Source organism: Propithecus coquereli, unplaced genomic scaffold (assembly GCF_000956105.1).
Source record: "Propithecus coquereli isolate 6110/MARCELLA unplaced genomic scaffold, Pcoq_1.0 Scaffold246, whole genome shotgun sequence".
NCBI classification, from domain to species: Eukaryota; Metazoa; Chordata; class Mammalia; order Primates; family Indriidae; genus Propithecus; species Propithecus coquereli.
This window is the reverse complement of record NW_012148019.1, coordinates 1,736,063-1,749,979: the sequence shown is the minus strand read 5'-3', so window position 1 is coordinate 1,749,979 and position 13,917 is coordinate 1,736,063. Positions and strand designations below refer to the sequence as shown.

Sequence of the window (13,917 nt, the reverse complement as noted above, 5' to 3'; positions counted from 1 at the left end):
AGAAAAACTACAGAGCAACAAGTTTTCTTCAGTTTTTCTAGCAAGATTCTTTTTCCCTTGTGAATATGGTCGGCGAGTATGTATCTGCACACTGATGTGTATCTACCGCCACCCAACACAATCCGTGTCTGCACGTATGTCTGTTTTAATACGTGTGCGTGTGATGTGCACTCACATTTTTTCTCATTGAGTGTCTCGTATCGAGGTGTCTCGGGTGAGATCATAGGGCTCATAGAGAGCTATCCTGTGGTAAACGTTTCTGGAGGCCACTGGAAAAAGATAGATGGTCACCACAGTGATTATTTAGGGTTTTTCCTCAACAGCCTTTGCCTGAGGGTTTCTGGGTCATGTGCTTTTGATTGATTTGGCTTCCTCCTTTCTGACACTGAGCAAATGTTAACAGTTACGAACTCTGTAGGAATGCGTGCGTCTCTTGGAGCTAGGAGTGTGGGGTACTGCAAGGATTCTCCAGATTAACATTTGTCTGTTACTAAGGATATCTTTTTCAGCTTTCCAGTTTTGCCAAAGAAGCTTCTAATCTGTGCCGCAGGTATAGGGGCAAGACGCATGTTGAGGTCTAACCTTGATGTTCACAACCATTTACTAATGGAGAAATCGGGGACACTGAAGTTGGCAGCAAAGATGTGTTAAGTGACTTGGGTTCTGGGTCCCAACTTCTGAGTCAACTTCCCATTGTATCCTAATTTTAGAGGAGTAGAAAGGAGTGATTCATTCTTCCTGTGGGGAACAGAAGGGAAATTAGAAAGTCCTGGTGGAGATGGTGCTTCGGGAGTCCTGACTGCCCGCCCACTCCCCAGGTAGTCTTGCTGAACATTCTGTGGCCTGTGGTGGTTTTTTTGTTTGTTTTTGTTTTTTACATGGATGATTTTGTTGCCTAAATTGCAAGTGAAATTTGTATTTCACTTGCCAAGTAACTTTGTGTTTCACATGTCTTATCCTTAATCCTTGATTGTCAACATCGAACCAGGTATATGTAAGATATACTCCTTGATAAACTGTTTTGTGGGAAAGTGAATTTTATTTTTCTTTTGAAGAGTGAACACTATGTCCTTGCCATTTCTATCTTTGTGTACCATTTTACTACCATACGTAGTTTCCTAAGGATATTTTTAGGTGGTGTATAAACCTTTAAAAAATGTAGTAAATGCCAGAAAATTATTTCTGACTGTGCTTCTGTGGTTTAAGCTACAAGCTAAAGAGAGTAATCAGGATATTAATGAGCAGCAAAGTTTATTTTCAATATTTAAAAACATTTTTTGACATAAAAGTTCCTGATTCATTTTTCAATGAGTTTAAAGTTTGACAATACACTGCTTCAGTCTGAAATAAAGTCTTCATGTCTTTTCTTTCATTCTGCCATGACCTCATGGCTAGGTGAGAAGCTGCGTGTCCTTGGGTACAACCAGAATGGTGAGTGGAGCGAAGTTCGCTCTAAGAACGGACAGGGCTGGGTGCCGAGCAACTACATCACCCCGGTGAACAGCCTGGAAAAGCACTCCTGGTACCACGGACCCGTGTCGCGCAGCGCGGCAGAGTATCTGCTCAGCAGCCTGATCAACGGCAGTTTCCTGGTGCGGGAAAGTGAGAGCAGCCCCGGGCAGCTGTCGATCTCACTCAGGTACGAGGGCCGTGTGTATCACTACAGGATCAATACCACCACGGACGGCAAGGTAAGACCCGCCAGTCGCCACCGTGGGTGTAGACTGGCCGCTCTGTAGACACCATACTCAGAACGGCTGAAGTGAAATACAGTTTTTATATCTGACATGAAATATTTGCTAACTTTGTGGGTTTGGACTATTTGGCACGTTAGAGCTTGCTCTTTTCAAAAAGATACGGTGATGGAAATTTAAAACAGTATTATATTAATGGTTTAATGATAAGCTAAATTCGAAGGTGAAGAGTGAGGGAACTGCTATATAAGTTAGCTGTTCTAATCATCAGTACACAAATATATGCCCATTACCTTGGCACAGAATTTGCAAATTAACCTTGTCTCTTTGAAAATTATAATAATCTCTACTAGAACGTTTACAGAGTAAGAATTCAGACTTCTGAGACTGGTGTCGACCGTTAATGTATGTTAATATAAATAGATCATTCAGGCATTTAGCTATTTGTATATTGGAAGGACCAGTCATGTCAGAGTGGAACCGTTCTGTGTTACAAACTATAAAGCATGATCCTATGTCAGCTGTTTTTCTATTGAACAGTAAACTCAGGTTGAATCATTTCTTCCATTCTTCCCTCTACGTGATACGCACAGTGGGAGAAAGCACAGGCTTGGGAGCAAGCAGACCTGGTTTGCTTTGTAACTGTGCCGTTTATGAACTTTGTGACCTTATATAAGCCTCAATTTCCCTGTCTATAATTAAGTCTTTATTGGATTGTTGTAAGGATTCAGTGAAATAATTTCTGTAAAACATAATGGCTGGTACAAAGTAGGAAATAAGTAAGTTGTTAGTTGTCTTTCTTTTGTACCACCATACACACATGGTATGTTATCTCTTGACTAAACCAAATAGAACCAGATAAATAATAATGTAAGAGAGTTATATGCCCAACAGAAATGAGTGCATGTGTGTACCAGAAGATATGTACAGCAGTGTTCATAACAGCATATTTTGTGATAGCCAAAAACTGGAAACACCCACGTATGTAACAGTAGAATCTATTAATATTAACAAATTGTGGTATATTCATAAAATGGAATCTCGTACAGCAACAGAAGTGAACGTAGTAATGCCACACATAGTACCGTCAGGGAAAACTGTGGCCCTCAGCTGCCTGCTTTTGTAAATAAAATTTTATTAGAATGTAGCCATACCCGTTTGGTTGGTTACTATCTATTACTAGGCAGTGCTGAGTAGTTGTGACAGAGACCCTGCGGCCACAAGCCTAAAATATTCATTATCTGGCCCTTTACAAAAAAGTTTGTAAAGGTGAGTGAAAGGGATGGTTAGTGTTTGCCCTGGATGAGGAGGGGGAGAGTGGAAATGGCTGCTGATGGGTGTGGGGTTTCTTTCTGGGGTGACGAAAACGTTCTGGAGTTAGATAGTTGTAATGTTTGGACAACCTTGTGAATATACTAAAAACTGCTGAATTGTACACCTTAAAATGGTGAATTTTATGGTATGCGAATTATATCGCAATAAAAAAAGTTGAGTGAAAGAAAGCAGACACAAACAGTACGTATTGTATGGTTTCATTTGTGTGTAGTTCGGAAACTGGCAAAGCCAATCTAAGGCATTGGATGTCAGAATTTTGGTTCCCTTTGCAGGGTAAACAGCTGGCAGGCTTGTGGGGTGTTGCAATTCTTGATGTGGGTGATATTTACATGAATGAATTTATTTTAGAAGAATCATCAGTTCTACATTTATGAATTACATACCTTTCTATATGTAATAAAACAAAAGTTTCTTTTTAAAAAATAACAAGCTCCCTTGGGAGGTACGGCCAAAGACTGCTCTTACTTTATACTTCTTAATTGTTTATCACAAATTAAAAACTATTTTGTTAACAACTCTCTGAAATCAAATTGTGGCTCTTTTTCAAAAGAATGGCCTGGACACTCAAGTGCACATCGTAATAAAAAATTATAAGATATTTGAATACCCTCCTCTTACCATAAAAATTTAAATAAGTGGTTTTCAAATTATGTTCTGTGCAAGATTCTGAGGTGGTATTTCTAAAAATTTTACAAGAACCAAGTCCCTGCTTGCCTACTTTAATCAGAGCATCTTTCTTTTACCTTGTGTGTGTGCGTGCACGTGTGTGTATTTTTCTGTAGACAGAGTCTCACTCTGTATCCTTGGCTAGAGTGCAGTGGCATCATCGTAGCTCACTGCAACTTCAAACTCTTGGACTCAAGTGATCCTCCTGCCTCAGCCTCCCCAGTAGCTGGGACTATAGGTGCACGCCACCATGCCTGACTAATTCTTCTGTTTTTTGTAGAAACGGGGTCTCACTCTTGCTCAGGCTGGTCTCAAACTCCTGAGTTCCAGCGATCCTCCTGCCTTCGCCTCCCAGAGTGCTAGAATTACAGGCGAGAGCTACCACGCCAGGCCCAGACAGATATTTTGAAAGCTTTTCCCCAAATACTGAGCTAATTTGATTTAGGAAGAATAGGAAGAGTTGTTTAAATAAGATTAAACTAAAGTTCTGTGTTTCCCCTTACCATCATCATTGAACTCTTTTATTTACCTCAATTAAGAAAACCTCCTATCTTTATATATTTTAGCCAGTGAGATAAGGACTTTTTTAAAAAAAAAATCTTGATCTCTTTCAAGTTGTTTAGCTTTTCCCCTTCTCTCACCAGGTGTACGTGACGGCTGAGAGCCGCTTCAGCACCTTGGCAGAGCTCGTTCACCACCACTCCACGGTGGCCGACGGGCTGGTGACCACTCTGCACTACCCAGCCCCCAAGTGCAATAAGCCTACGGTCTACGGCGTGTCCCCCATCCACGACAAGTGGGAGATGGAACGAACAGATATCACCATGAAGCACAAACTCGGGGGTGGGCAGTATGGGGAGGTCTACGTTGGCGTCTGGAAGAAATACAGCCTTACGGTTGCTGTGAAAACACTGAAGGTGGGTGCTGAGAACTGCAGTTTTCAGGCATCTTTTTCTTTTGTGCTCAGTCACTTGGAAATACCAGCGTGCCCTTCTTTAACTCTGGAACACTTTCCACCCACCGGTGCCAAGCGCATCAGCAAATTGCGATGATCAACCTCGTGCCGCTGCTGGCAGTGCAGGGGCAGGTCATTCACCGCAGCACGGCGAAACCCTCGTGTGGGAGAGGTTTGTCTCTGGAGGCTGTAGATGTAAATCTTACTGGGAGGTTAGAAGCACATTACAGGTTATAAAAGCAAAACAAGCTGTTTTGCTTCCTGAGAAGGACCCTGCTGGGCTGAATTCTTTGTGTGTTGTCGGAGAATCGTGGGCTCTTTCTGTCCTTTGTCTCCCTGGTTTTTGCTCCTCCCATGTCTTTGCAGTTAGATCACTTCTTCTTGTTCTTAACATTCACACAAGTCTTTTTCCTGATGGTACTCTAGCTCATCTTTAAGTGTCCTGGTATCAGATCGTAGGGTCTTCACTCATACGATTCTTCGAGGGTTCTCTGGGAGCCTCAGTAGCTCTGGCATGTCCCTCACGAGGGCTGTTCTTCAGCCGTGAGTAGTCGCCAGCTCTGTTTGTTAAGCATATGCTGAATGTGAAACAATACACAGAGCCTTGCAAACGTGCGTTGCTCCTTAAAAAGCTTATGGTCTAACCAGGAAGATAAACAAGTAAACAGTTAACTGCTCGTTCTCCTTGTTCAAAGGCTGAGGTATCTAGAGAAGTAAACTATCAGAGAATCGAATTATCCAATCCAAGTTTCCTGTGTTTCAATTGATTATAGGACATGATTGCTGAATTTTTATTATCCTGCTAATTTTTACTAATATATAAGTTTCTAATATTGGCTAATTCAAGGGCATTTTTTCTTTCTTAGTTGGATTTCTATGGAGCGTATTAGGTTGTGATAAAATTTCTTAAAATACTATGCTAAAATATTGAAAAGTCACTCTCTTTTACTTCTAGAGCTGATGTTTTAGGGTGTGAGTTGACGTAAACGATTAAGATGGGGTTTGTCCCCTTCCTTCTTTCTCCCCTTTCTCCAGGAAGACACCATGGAGGTGGAGGAGTTCCTGAAAGAAGCTGCGGTGATGAAGGAGATCAAGCACCCTAATCTGGTACAGCTGTTAGGTGAGGAAGCTCGCCTGGACCATAGCTCTCCTCAGAGATACTTACCTCTCAATCCTTGTTACCAGATCCTTCTTTTGAGTCGCCATGGTGGAACCACCACATGTGAACCCACTTCAATAAATGGCTGTCATTTTATCGAGGCAGCTCTGTGTTAAAAACTGCCCAAGAAACAGCGGCCTGGATTGATTTCAGTGTATAAAACTGCTCAGTTTGTGGTAGTTGCCCCAGATTAAAAGTTCAGAAGTGTTCAAAATGGTACCAAGCCAAAAACTGTCACAAAATAGTTTTGTAAAATAAATAGACATTAAACAAGGGACTATTGAAAAGAAGAAATTAAAAATTGTGACCACACCCATCAGTTTACCTTTTACAAGCAGGAAATGCTATACTGTGATAGACTGGCTTGTCACCCGTTCAGGTCACGAAGAGACCTTTCACTAAACCCCGTTCCCTTTTTAAAATAGGACCAGTTTCTTTGGATGTTCAAATTGAGCCCATCTATCCCAAAGGAAATAGTTTCTCATTGGTTCATTGTAAGGAATCTGCCATGTATCAGCTAGATCTTTGACTCTGGAAACAGAGTCTTTTTACAAAGCATCGTTGCAGGGCTCGCGTAGTCTCCAGTATGTGCACAGTGGCTGTTACTTTCAGGTGAGTATTGTTAGTGTGCCGTCCAGGAGGAGAATCATGGGCACATAGAGAACTCTAGAAGTTTTGGTCTTCTTGGCCCCTTATGGAATTAATGCAGGTAACTTTGCTTTTGCTCAAACAGGCAAATACTCAAAGGCATATGAATTTCCAGAGAACAATATAATGGAAGCAAAGATTCCCTTATCAACCAACTTCTTAATTTTTGCTGTATTAATTTCAGAGAATGTGGTCGTAAGAAGGGAAAAGATTACTGCTGAACTAGACCTAAAAAACCGTCCAATTATTCTTGGCCGACACGGTTGGGAGTGTTTGAATGTATGCATGCTAATGAAACAAACTCTATTCTTCAACTGTCAGGTGTGTGTACTCTGGAGCCACCGTTTTACATTGTGACTGAATACATGCCGTACGGGAACCTGCTGGATTATCTCCGAGAATGCAGCCGGGAGGAGGTGACTGCCGTCGTGCTGCTCTACATGGCCACTCAGATCTCTTCCGCCATGGAGTATCTGGAGAAGAAGAACTTCATCCACAGGTGTGTAAAACCCACTCATTGCCCGTGACTAACAGCGAAGCCGTCTTGCTTGACACGTAAAGGAATAATTTGAGAACCTTCCCAGAAATTTTCAGGTGATTCAAGAAAGTGGTTCTCTATTTCACAGAGCCCATTAGAATGTCATTTCCAACTTGTAAATTTACTGTACTCTGATTAAAATATTAATGAGGGGCCTTTGCTAGTCTCAAAACCGAGAGCTGTGTCCTGATTTTGCCCAGCGCTATGTCCAAGATCCTTTTGCTCCATCTAGCGGCTGGATTGTAAAAATAGCTTTCTGTCTTAGCAAAGAACTTAGAGCCTTGTAGAAAAGCGTTGGTCTATCGCTTACCTGTGAAACGCGTTGCAATGTACTTATAAATAGAAACCCATTTGATGAAGACTGCTTTATTTGGCATCACGTAACTGCCTCTTGGTGAGTGCTCTATAAATGACATGTGATCAGTGGCTTTCTGCCATGTTAGTGATCATCATAAAATACTACTGTTTGTCAGCACTTACTGAAGAACTCTGCTTGTCGCACAGAGAACCAGGCAAGAGTAGATAGAGCCTTCATGACCATTGTCTTCACCATCTGAATGGAATCACATTAGGATTCTCTTTCCCACAGAGATCTTGCGGCTCGGAACTGCCTCGTGGGAGAAAACCACGTGGTAAAAGTGGCTGACTTTGGCTTGAGTAGACTGATGACCGGAGACACCTATACTGCTCACGCTGGCGCCAAATTCCCTATCAAGTGGACAGCACCAGAGAGTCTTGCCTACAATACGTTCTCAATTAAATCTGATGTCTGGGGTAAGGTTGAAAGGGACTTTTTCCTCAGTATGTCTTTTTAGTTTCTTTATAAGTGCCCTTAATTCTTTATAGCTTCTCTTTTTATGCTGCTCAGTATCCTCTGCCTTCACCCTCATCCATCGTCAGTCACGCAGCAGCTGGCTGCCAGTACTGGGCTTAGCGTGGAAAGAAGTGTAAACAAGAACATTCTAAAAAGTCCCTGCCTTCCAAGAGCTCACCGTCCAGATCGCATCTTGCATTGCAGTTCTACTGATCCTCTCTCTGTGAAGCTCCCTGTTTTCCACAGCAGGTTTTGTTGCTCATTCCCAGAGCTCTGTGACACAGAGCTCTCTTCCCAGAGAAAGCATGATGAGGTTTCATGTTGAATTTGTCCGTGTAAACTGATCTTGTTTCTGCTGCCCTGAGAAGCAGTAGGACTTGGAAGAGGCTCAGTAGACTAAAAAAAGTCTGCAATTTTAGAGTGTGGCTAGTAGAAATAGCTGTAGGATTCGCAGGCACTTTTTAACTAAGAAATCTCAAACTCAGAAATAACCTAATTGTGACATAATCAAGCAAGTTCTTTTTTCTGATGGGAATTTTATCTAATTATAAGTAAATCGATTTTTATTTTACTCCTGTAATATTAGCTGACTTTAAAACCATTAAACTCATTAAATACAGTAGCTCCCCCTTGTCCTGGGGAGAATATATGCCAAGACCCCCAGTGGATGCCTGAAATTGAGGATAGTGCTGAATCCTGCATGTGCTGTGTTTATATACTGTGCTTGGATCTGGTAACCGAAAGGGCTACTAAGTGACGAAAGGGTTAGGTGGAGTCTGCAGAGTGGATACACTGGAGGAGGGGACGATTCACATCCCAGGCAGAAAGGAGCAGGATGGCTTGAGATTTCATCATGCTACTCAAGAGTGGCATGCAGTTTAAAAATTACGAACTGTTTACTTCTGGAATTTCCCATTTAATACTAGTATTTCTTGTCTGAGGTTGACTTTGAGTAACTGAAACCACAGAAGGCAAAAGCACAGATGAGCGGGGACTGCTGTGGATCAAAGATTATTCTGAGAATAGTTGGATTATGCCTCACGCTTCTTAAATGGTCAGAGTTTATTCTCCCCCACTGCAGTAAAGGAAATCGAAATAAAAACTGGGAAATTTAAGAACTGTCTTGAGACTGTCTGCAGCATTGCTGTGGCAGGTATCTGAGAAGGCTGAGTCATGCTGTAAGAATCGATACAAGAGTACATTCACGTTGTTGTATTAATAACAGTGTGAATGTGATCCAAAATTTCAGAGAATTAATTATATAAAATAGTAAATCAGAGAGGAAAAACATTAAGATCTTTTTTTAATCCCTCATGCAGCTTTTGGGGTACTGCTGTGGGAAATCGCCACATATGGAATGTCGCCATATCCGGGTATTGACCTGTCTCAGGTCTACGATCTGCTGGAAAAGGGGTACCGCATGGAACAGCCTGAGGGATGCCCCCCTAAGGTTTACGAACTTATGAGAGCATGTGAGTATTTCTGCATATTTTAATTTTGAAAGTTTAAGCTAGCAATTTAGAATACTTAACAAAATTAGAAACATTTCTCCTCTCAGTGTTGTTAGGTTGACTCTAGCCATATGACATTTAAAGAGTTTGTCATTGATTAGCCAGTTTTCATATCACATACCATTGAGTCTTACTGGAATCCAAGAATAGTTTTTCATGGCCTAAATATTGACTCACTTTTCAAAAACATTTGTGTATTTAATAAGAACATAGTTTAGGCCGGGCGCGGTGGCTCACGTTTGTAATCCTGGCATTCTGGGAGGCCCAGGCGGGAGGATTGCTTGAGCTCAGGAGTTCAAGACCAGCCTGAGCAAGAGTGAGACCCTGTCTTTACTATAAATAGAAAGAAATTAGCCAAACAACTAAAAATAGAAAAAATTAGCTGGGCATGGTGGCACTTGCCTGTAGTCCCAGCTAATCGGGAGGCTGAAGCAGGAGAATCACTTGAGCCCCAGGAGTTTGAGGTTGCTGTGAGCTAGGCTGACGCCATGGCACTCTAGCCCAGGCAAGAGAGTGAGATTCTGTCTCAAAAGAAAAAAAAAAGAACATAGTTTAGAGATTAAAGTAGGGGGACGGCTGCTTTCAGCTAGATAAGAATGATTGCTAAAGACTAAAGCAAATGCCCCAAAGTAACCTCTGTGATGAATAAACAGAAACATTTGAGTGCCCGAAGGTGAGAAAGTAGGAAGGTGAGCAGTGAATGACATTGCAGTTGTGTCTGAACATGAGACCTCGTGTTCTTTTCTCACTGAGCGTTGGCTACTGCCCTTTGTCGAATGTGAGCTCTAAGCTCCTTCTGATATCCTGTTTTATTTCTAAATGTATACAGTTAATTATTTATAAGGCTAGACTGAGTTTGAAGACAGGTTTTACTTCATTTTTCAAGTGGAAGAAAACTTGCCATTTTCTAAACCATCTCCCACCTCTCCTTAGAGCAGAGGGAACAAGAGCTAAGGGCGAATAGAAGGACCCGCCTTGGGAGTGGGCTGGCGCACTTCTGAGCTGGGGCTGAGAGGCGGCTGCGTCACCGTCGCTGTAGACGAGCTTTACTCTGCGTCAATAAGCACACGTGGTGCATGGGACTCACGATTGGGTGCGCCACTAGACACATAATTCCTACAAAGAGCTTTAATATTTTCTTCTTCTGTGACGTAGGCTGGAAGTGGAGCCCTGCTGACAGGCCCTCTTTTGCTGAAACGCATCAAGCTTTTGAAACCATGTTCCATGACTCGAGCATTTCTGAAGGTGAGAATCTGGTGGATTTTCTGTTGGGGGCTAGTTCTGGGTGCTGGTGGTGGTAATCGTAATTACATTTCAGAAATGATCATTTCTTATGGTTTGAGGCTCCATTTCAAGATATCGAATTAATTTTGGCCTTTATCATTCTCGTGTTGCTTTTTTTTTTTTTTTGCTATTTCTCAATGTGGCTTTGTGTTCCATATATTTATTATAATGTAATTATTTTTTAATTACAAATTAATCTCTCCATAAAGAAAATTAGTAAGTTTGGTAGTTCTTTAAACATCAATACTTACAATGCAGGGAAGAGACAAGGAAAAAATAAATATAAAAAATATTCAACTCTCTGAACCACATATACAAAGGCAGAACCAAGTCATAAAAGCAATATCTAGAAATTCCATTTCTGGAACTAGATCTTAATGAAATAACTAAGAGTATACACAAGATTTAGCTATAAGTATGTTGCGTCAGAGCGTAGTTTATAATATTGAGAAATTAAGAACAACTTAGATATCTAGTTGACTTAATTATCATATCCATATAATTGAATATATTTTAAACGATATTGACACGGAAAGGTGTTTAGAATGAACAGGTTAAGTTATCAATAGAGATAAACCCTTTTTTTAAAATTGAAAAGAACAAGTGTATAGATACATACAGGCAGCTTCTTAACTTTTGTATAGAAAGCCTCTACAATTATCCGCAAAAGTCAAACAATATATTTGTTACAAAGAGAGAGAGGCCTATTCCTAGATCAGTAAAAATACAGAATTCTTAGTTTCACCTGCCTATTAGACACTGTGATATAGTTCTGGAATTTTGTACATATTTTTCAAGTTTTTCCTTTCTTTCATAATCGAATAGAGTTGAGTACTTAAGTTCAAGTTGTAAAATATCAGAAGAGAAATCAGGCAGATTGGATTTTGTCCACTTCCCTTAGTGATTTATCAGTTAAGAAGAAAGGGAAAAGGGAGATATAACACTAAAGTTCAATGAAAATACTTCATTCTAGACCTTTGACACATGGAACTTCTGTAGGTTGGAGAGGGCACCGCCGTCTGTCCCCGCTCTGCTCTTCTGTGTCTGTATTTCCTACGGAGTCAGAGTGCTGCTAGTCGTGGGTATTCGCCAGAGAGTAGAGTCTACTTTTTTGGTACTTGTGTTTCAATTTTTAACTCCTCTTGAATCCTTAGTTTAATATTTCTGTTTCTTTTGAAAATATATTCCTTAAGAAAACCAATCCCTTATCTAAGCTAATTTCAATTCAAAATTGCTAAACAAGAAACTTAACATTCAACCCACATTGTATTGATCATTTAATCTGAGTCAGGCCCTATACTGTGTCTGGAGACAGCGATAAGACACAGTCCCTAATTAAAAGGATGTATTTATGAATCAGTTTTATGGGAAAGAAACCCAACTCCAACTTTCTTAAGCAATAAAAGAAAGATTTATAACCAAACCATGGAAAAGCAGGGCTGGCGCTTAACTTCAGAAGCTGAAGGACTCTTGTAGCTTCGGGTCTTCCTCCTTCCTCTCTTTTTTCTGGCCCCCTTCTTCCTAGACCCATCCTTGTCTAGTTTCTCTTCACTTCTGCATCGGCCTCATCCTCAGAATCCTCCAAGTAGCACGGGACGCAGTTGCCAGCGTCCCTGAGGTCATAGCTTTAAAACTCAGGACCAAAAAAGACAGAGAATGCCTGGCTCCGGTTGCTGTGCTCAGCAGCCTAAGGAAGGAGTCTCACCGGGTGTGGTGGTGCCTTAGGAAGCCAAGGTGGAAGGGTCGCTTGAGGCCCGGAGGTTGAGGCTGCAGTGAGCTGCGATCGATCACATCACTGCACCCTGCCTGTGTGACAGAGCGAGACCCCAGCTCTTAAAAGGAAAAGAAAAGAAAGGAACCTCATTGGCATGGCTTGGGTCAGGCGTCATGTACCTACTCTTGTGGAAAGTTAATTTTTAAAATAATTACCAGAAAAAGGAGCCAGACACAGTAGTGTGTGCCTCAGTCCCATCTACTCAGGAAGCCGAGGTGGGAGAATCACTTGAGCCCAGGAGTTTGAGGCCAGCCTGAGCAATATAGTAAGACCCTGTCCCCCCCCCAAAAAAAACCCCCAAAAAAGTTGTAAAATAATCACAAAATTTCACAATTTAATTGATTCCACCTGCTTCATTTTTGCTCAGGAATGAATAGCAAAGTATGTCTTTGCCTCAGTAAAAGCCACAAAACCCATGGCCAAGATTTAATTAGCCAAGGCTTCCTAATGGGGTGAACACTTTCGCAAGAGCCTAATTTGCTTTGTTTGCATGAAATGGAGTGAATTGTATCTACCCGCCTTCTTAGTGCAAGGTGCAACCTAAAAATCAAAGTATCTGCAGATGTTTGTCCACTTTGTTCAACCTCTGAACGGGCAGTTAGTGAACAGGTATATCCAAATGACCAATAAGCCTACGAAACCATGCTCAACATGACTCATCATCAGAGAAAGACAAAGTAAAACCACAGAGAGATACCACTACATGCCTACCAGAATAGCTAAAATTAAAATCGAACAAAAAGAATGATAACGTCAAATTTTAGCAAGCATGCAGAGTAGCCAGAACTTTTATACACTGCTAGCGGGAGTGTAAACTGGTGCAGTCATTTTGGGAAAGTTTGGCAGGACCCAATAAAACTGTACCTTGTGACCCACCAGTTCTCCAAGATCTGTACCAAACAGATGTGCCTACAGCTGTGAGCCACAAGCCATGTAGCAGGATGTTCCTGGCAATGCATCTGTTCCCCAGAAACTGGAAATAACCTGAATACCCCTCAGGAGAGCAGATAGATTTTGGGGTGTTCACACACAGGCATCTACACGGCGAGGAGCAGGGGACCCTGCCACATGCAGCAACGTGGATGAATCTGCAGACCTAACATGGAGCAAGAGGAGCCAGACAAAAGAGTGCACACCTTACGATTCCTTTTATATGTCAGTGCTGGGCTCTCCAGGTCTTTCTCTGCTGCATGCCTCTCTGAAAAGAAAATGTCCTTTTCTCTGTTACAAAACTGTTCTTTTTACCAGTTCCCTTGTCATCTTCCCAGAGGTAGCCGAGGAGCTGGGCAGAGCCGCCTCGTCGTCATCTGTTGCTCCGTACCTGCCCCGGTTACCTGTCCTTCCGTCCAAGACTCGGACACTGAGGAAGCAGCTGGAGAACCAGGAGAACATGGAAGAGGGGCAAGATGCCACAGAAAACTCTGCTTCCAGTTCGGCACCAGGTACGGGTCCCTACGCAGATAGAATCGAAATAGAAGCTGCCTTGTGGAAGGAAACGTGGGGTATGACGCTTCTATGCCATGTTCATGCCCGTCTTCT

General features: G+C 41.8%; 1 protein-coding gene across 1 annotated transcript in view; it reads left to right on the top strand.

The window, feature by feature from the left end:
* Positions 1 to 13,917, top strand: part of ABL2 (ABL proto-oncogene 2, non-receptor tyrosine kinase) — a 25,844-nt gene that overhangs the window by 9,406 nt on the left and 2,521 nt on the right. The window contains exons 3-10 of the mRNA XM_012646526.1: positions 1,396 to 1,691; positions 4,340 to 4,612; positions 5,686 to 5,770; positions 6,779 to 6,956; positions 7,585 to 7,769; positions 9,129 to 9,281; positions 10,476 to 10,565; positions 13,647 to 13,820. Of these exons, the coding sequence (XP_012501980.1) occupies positions 1,396 to 1,691; positions 4,340 to 4,612; positions 5,686 to 5,770; positions 6,779 to 6,956; positions 7,585 to 7,769; positions 9,129 to 9,281; positions 10,476 to 10,565; positions 13,647 to 13,820 (1,434 nt within the window). The remainder of the gene's footprint in view (positions 1 to 1,395; positions 1,692 to 4,339; positions 4,613 to 5,685; positions 5,771 to 6,778; positions 6,957 to 7,584; positions 7,770 to 9,128; positions 9,282 to 10,475; positions 10,566 to 13,646; positions 13,821 to 13,917) is intronic.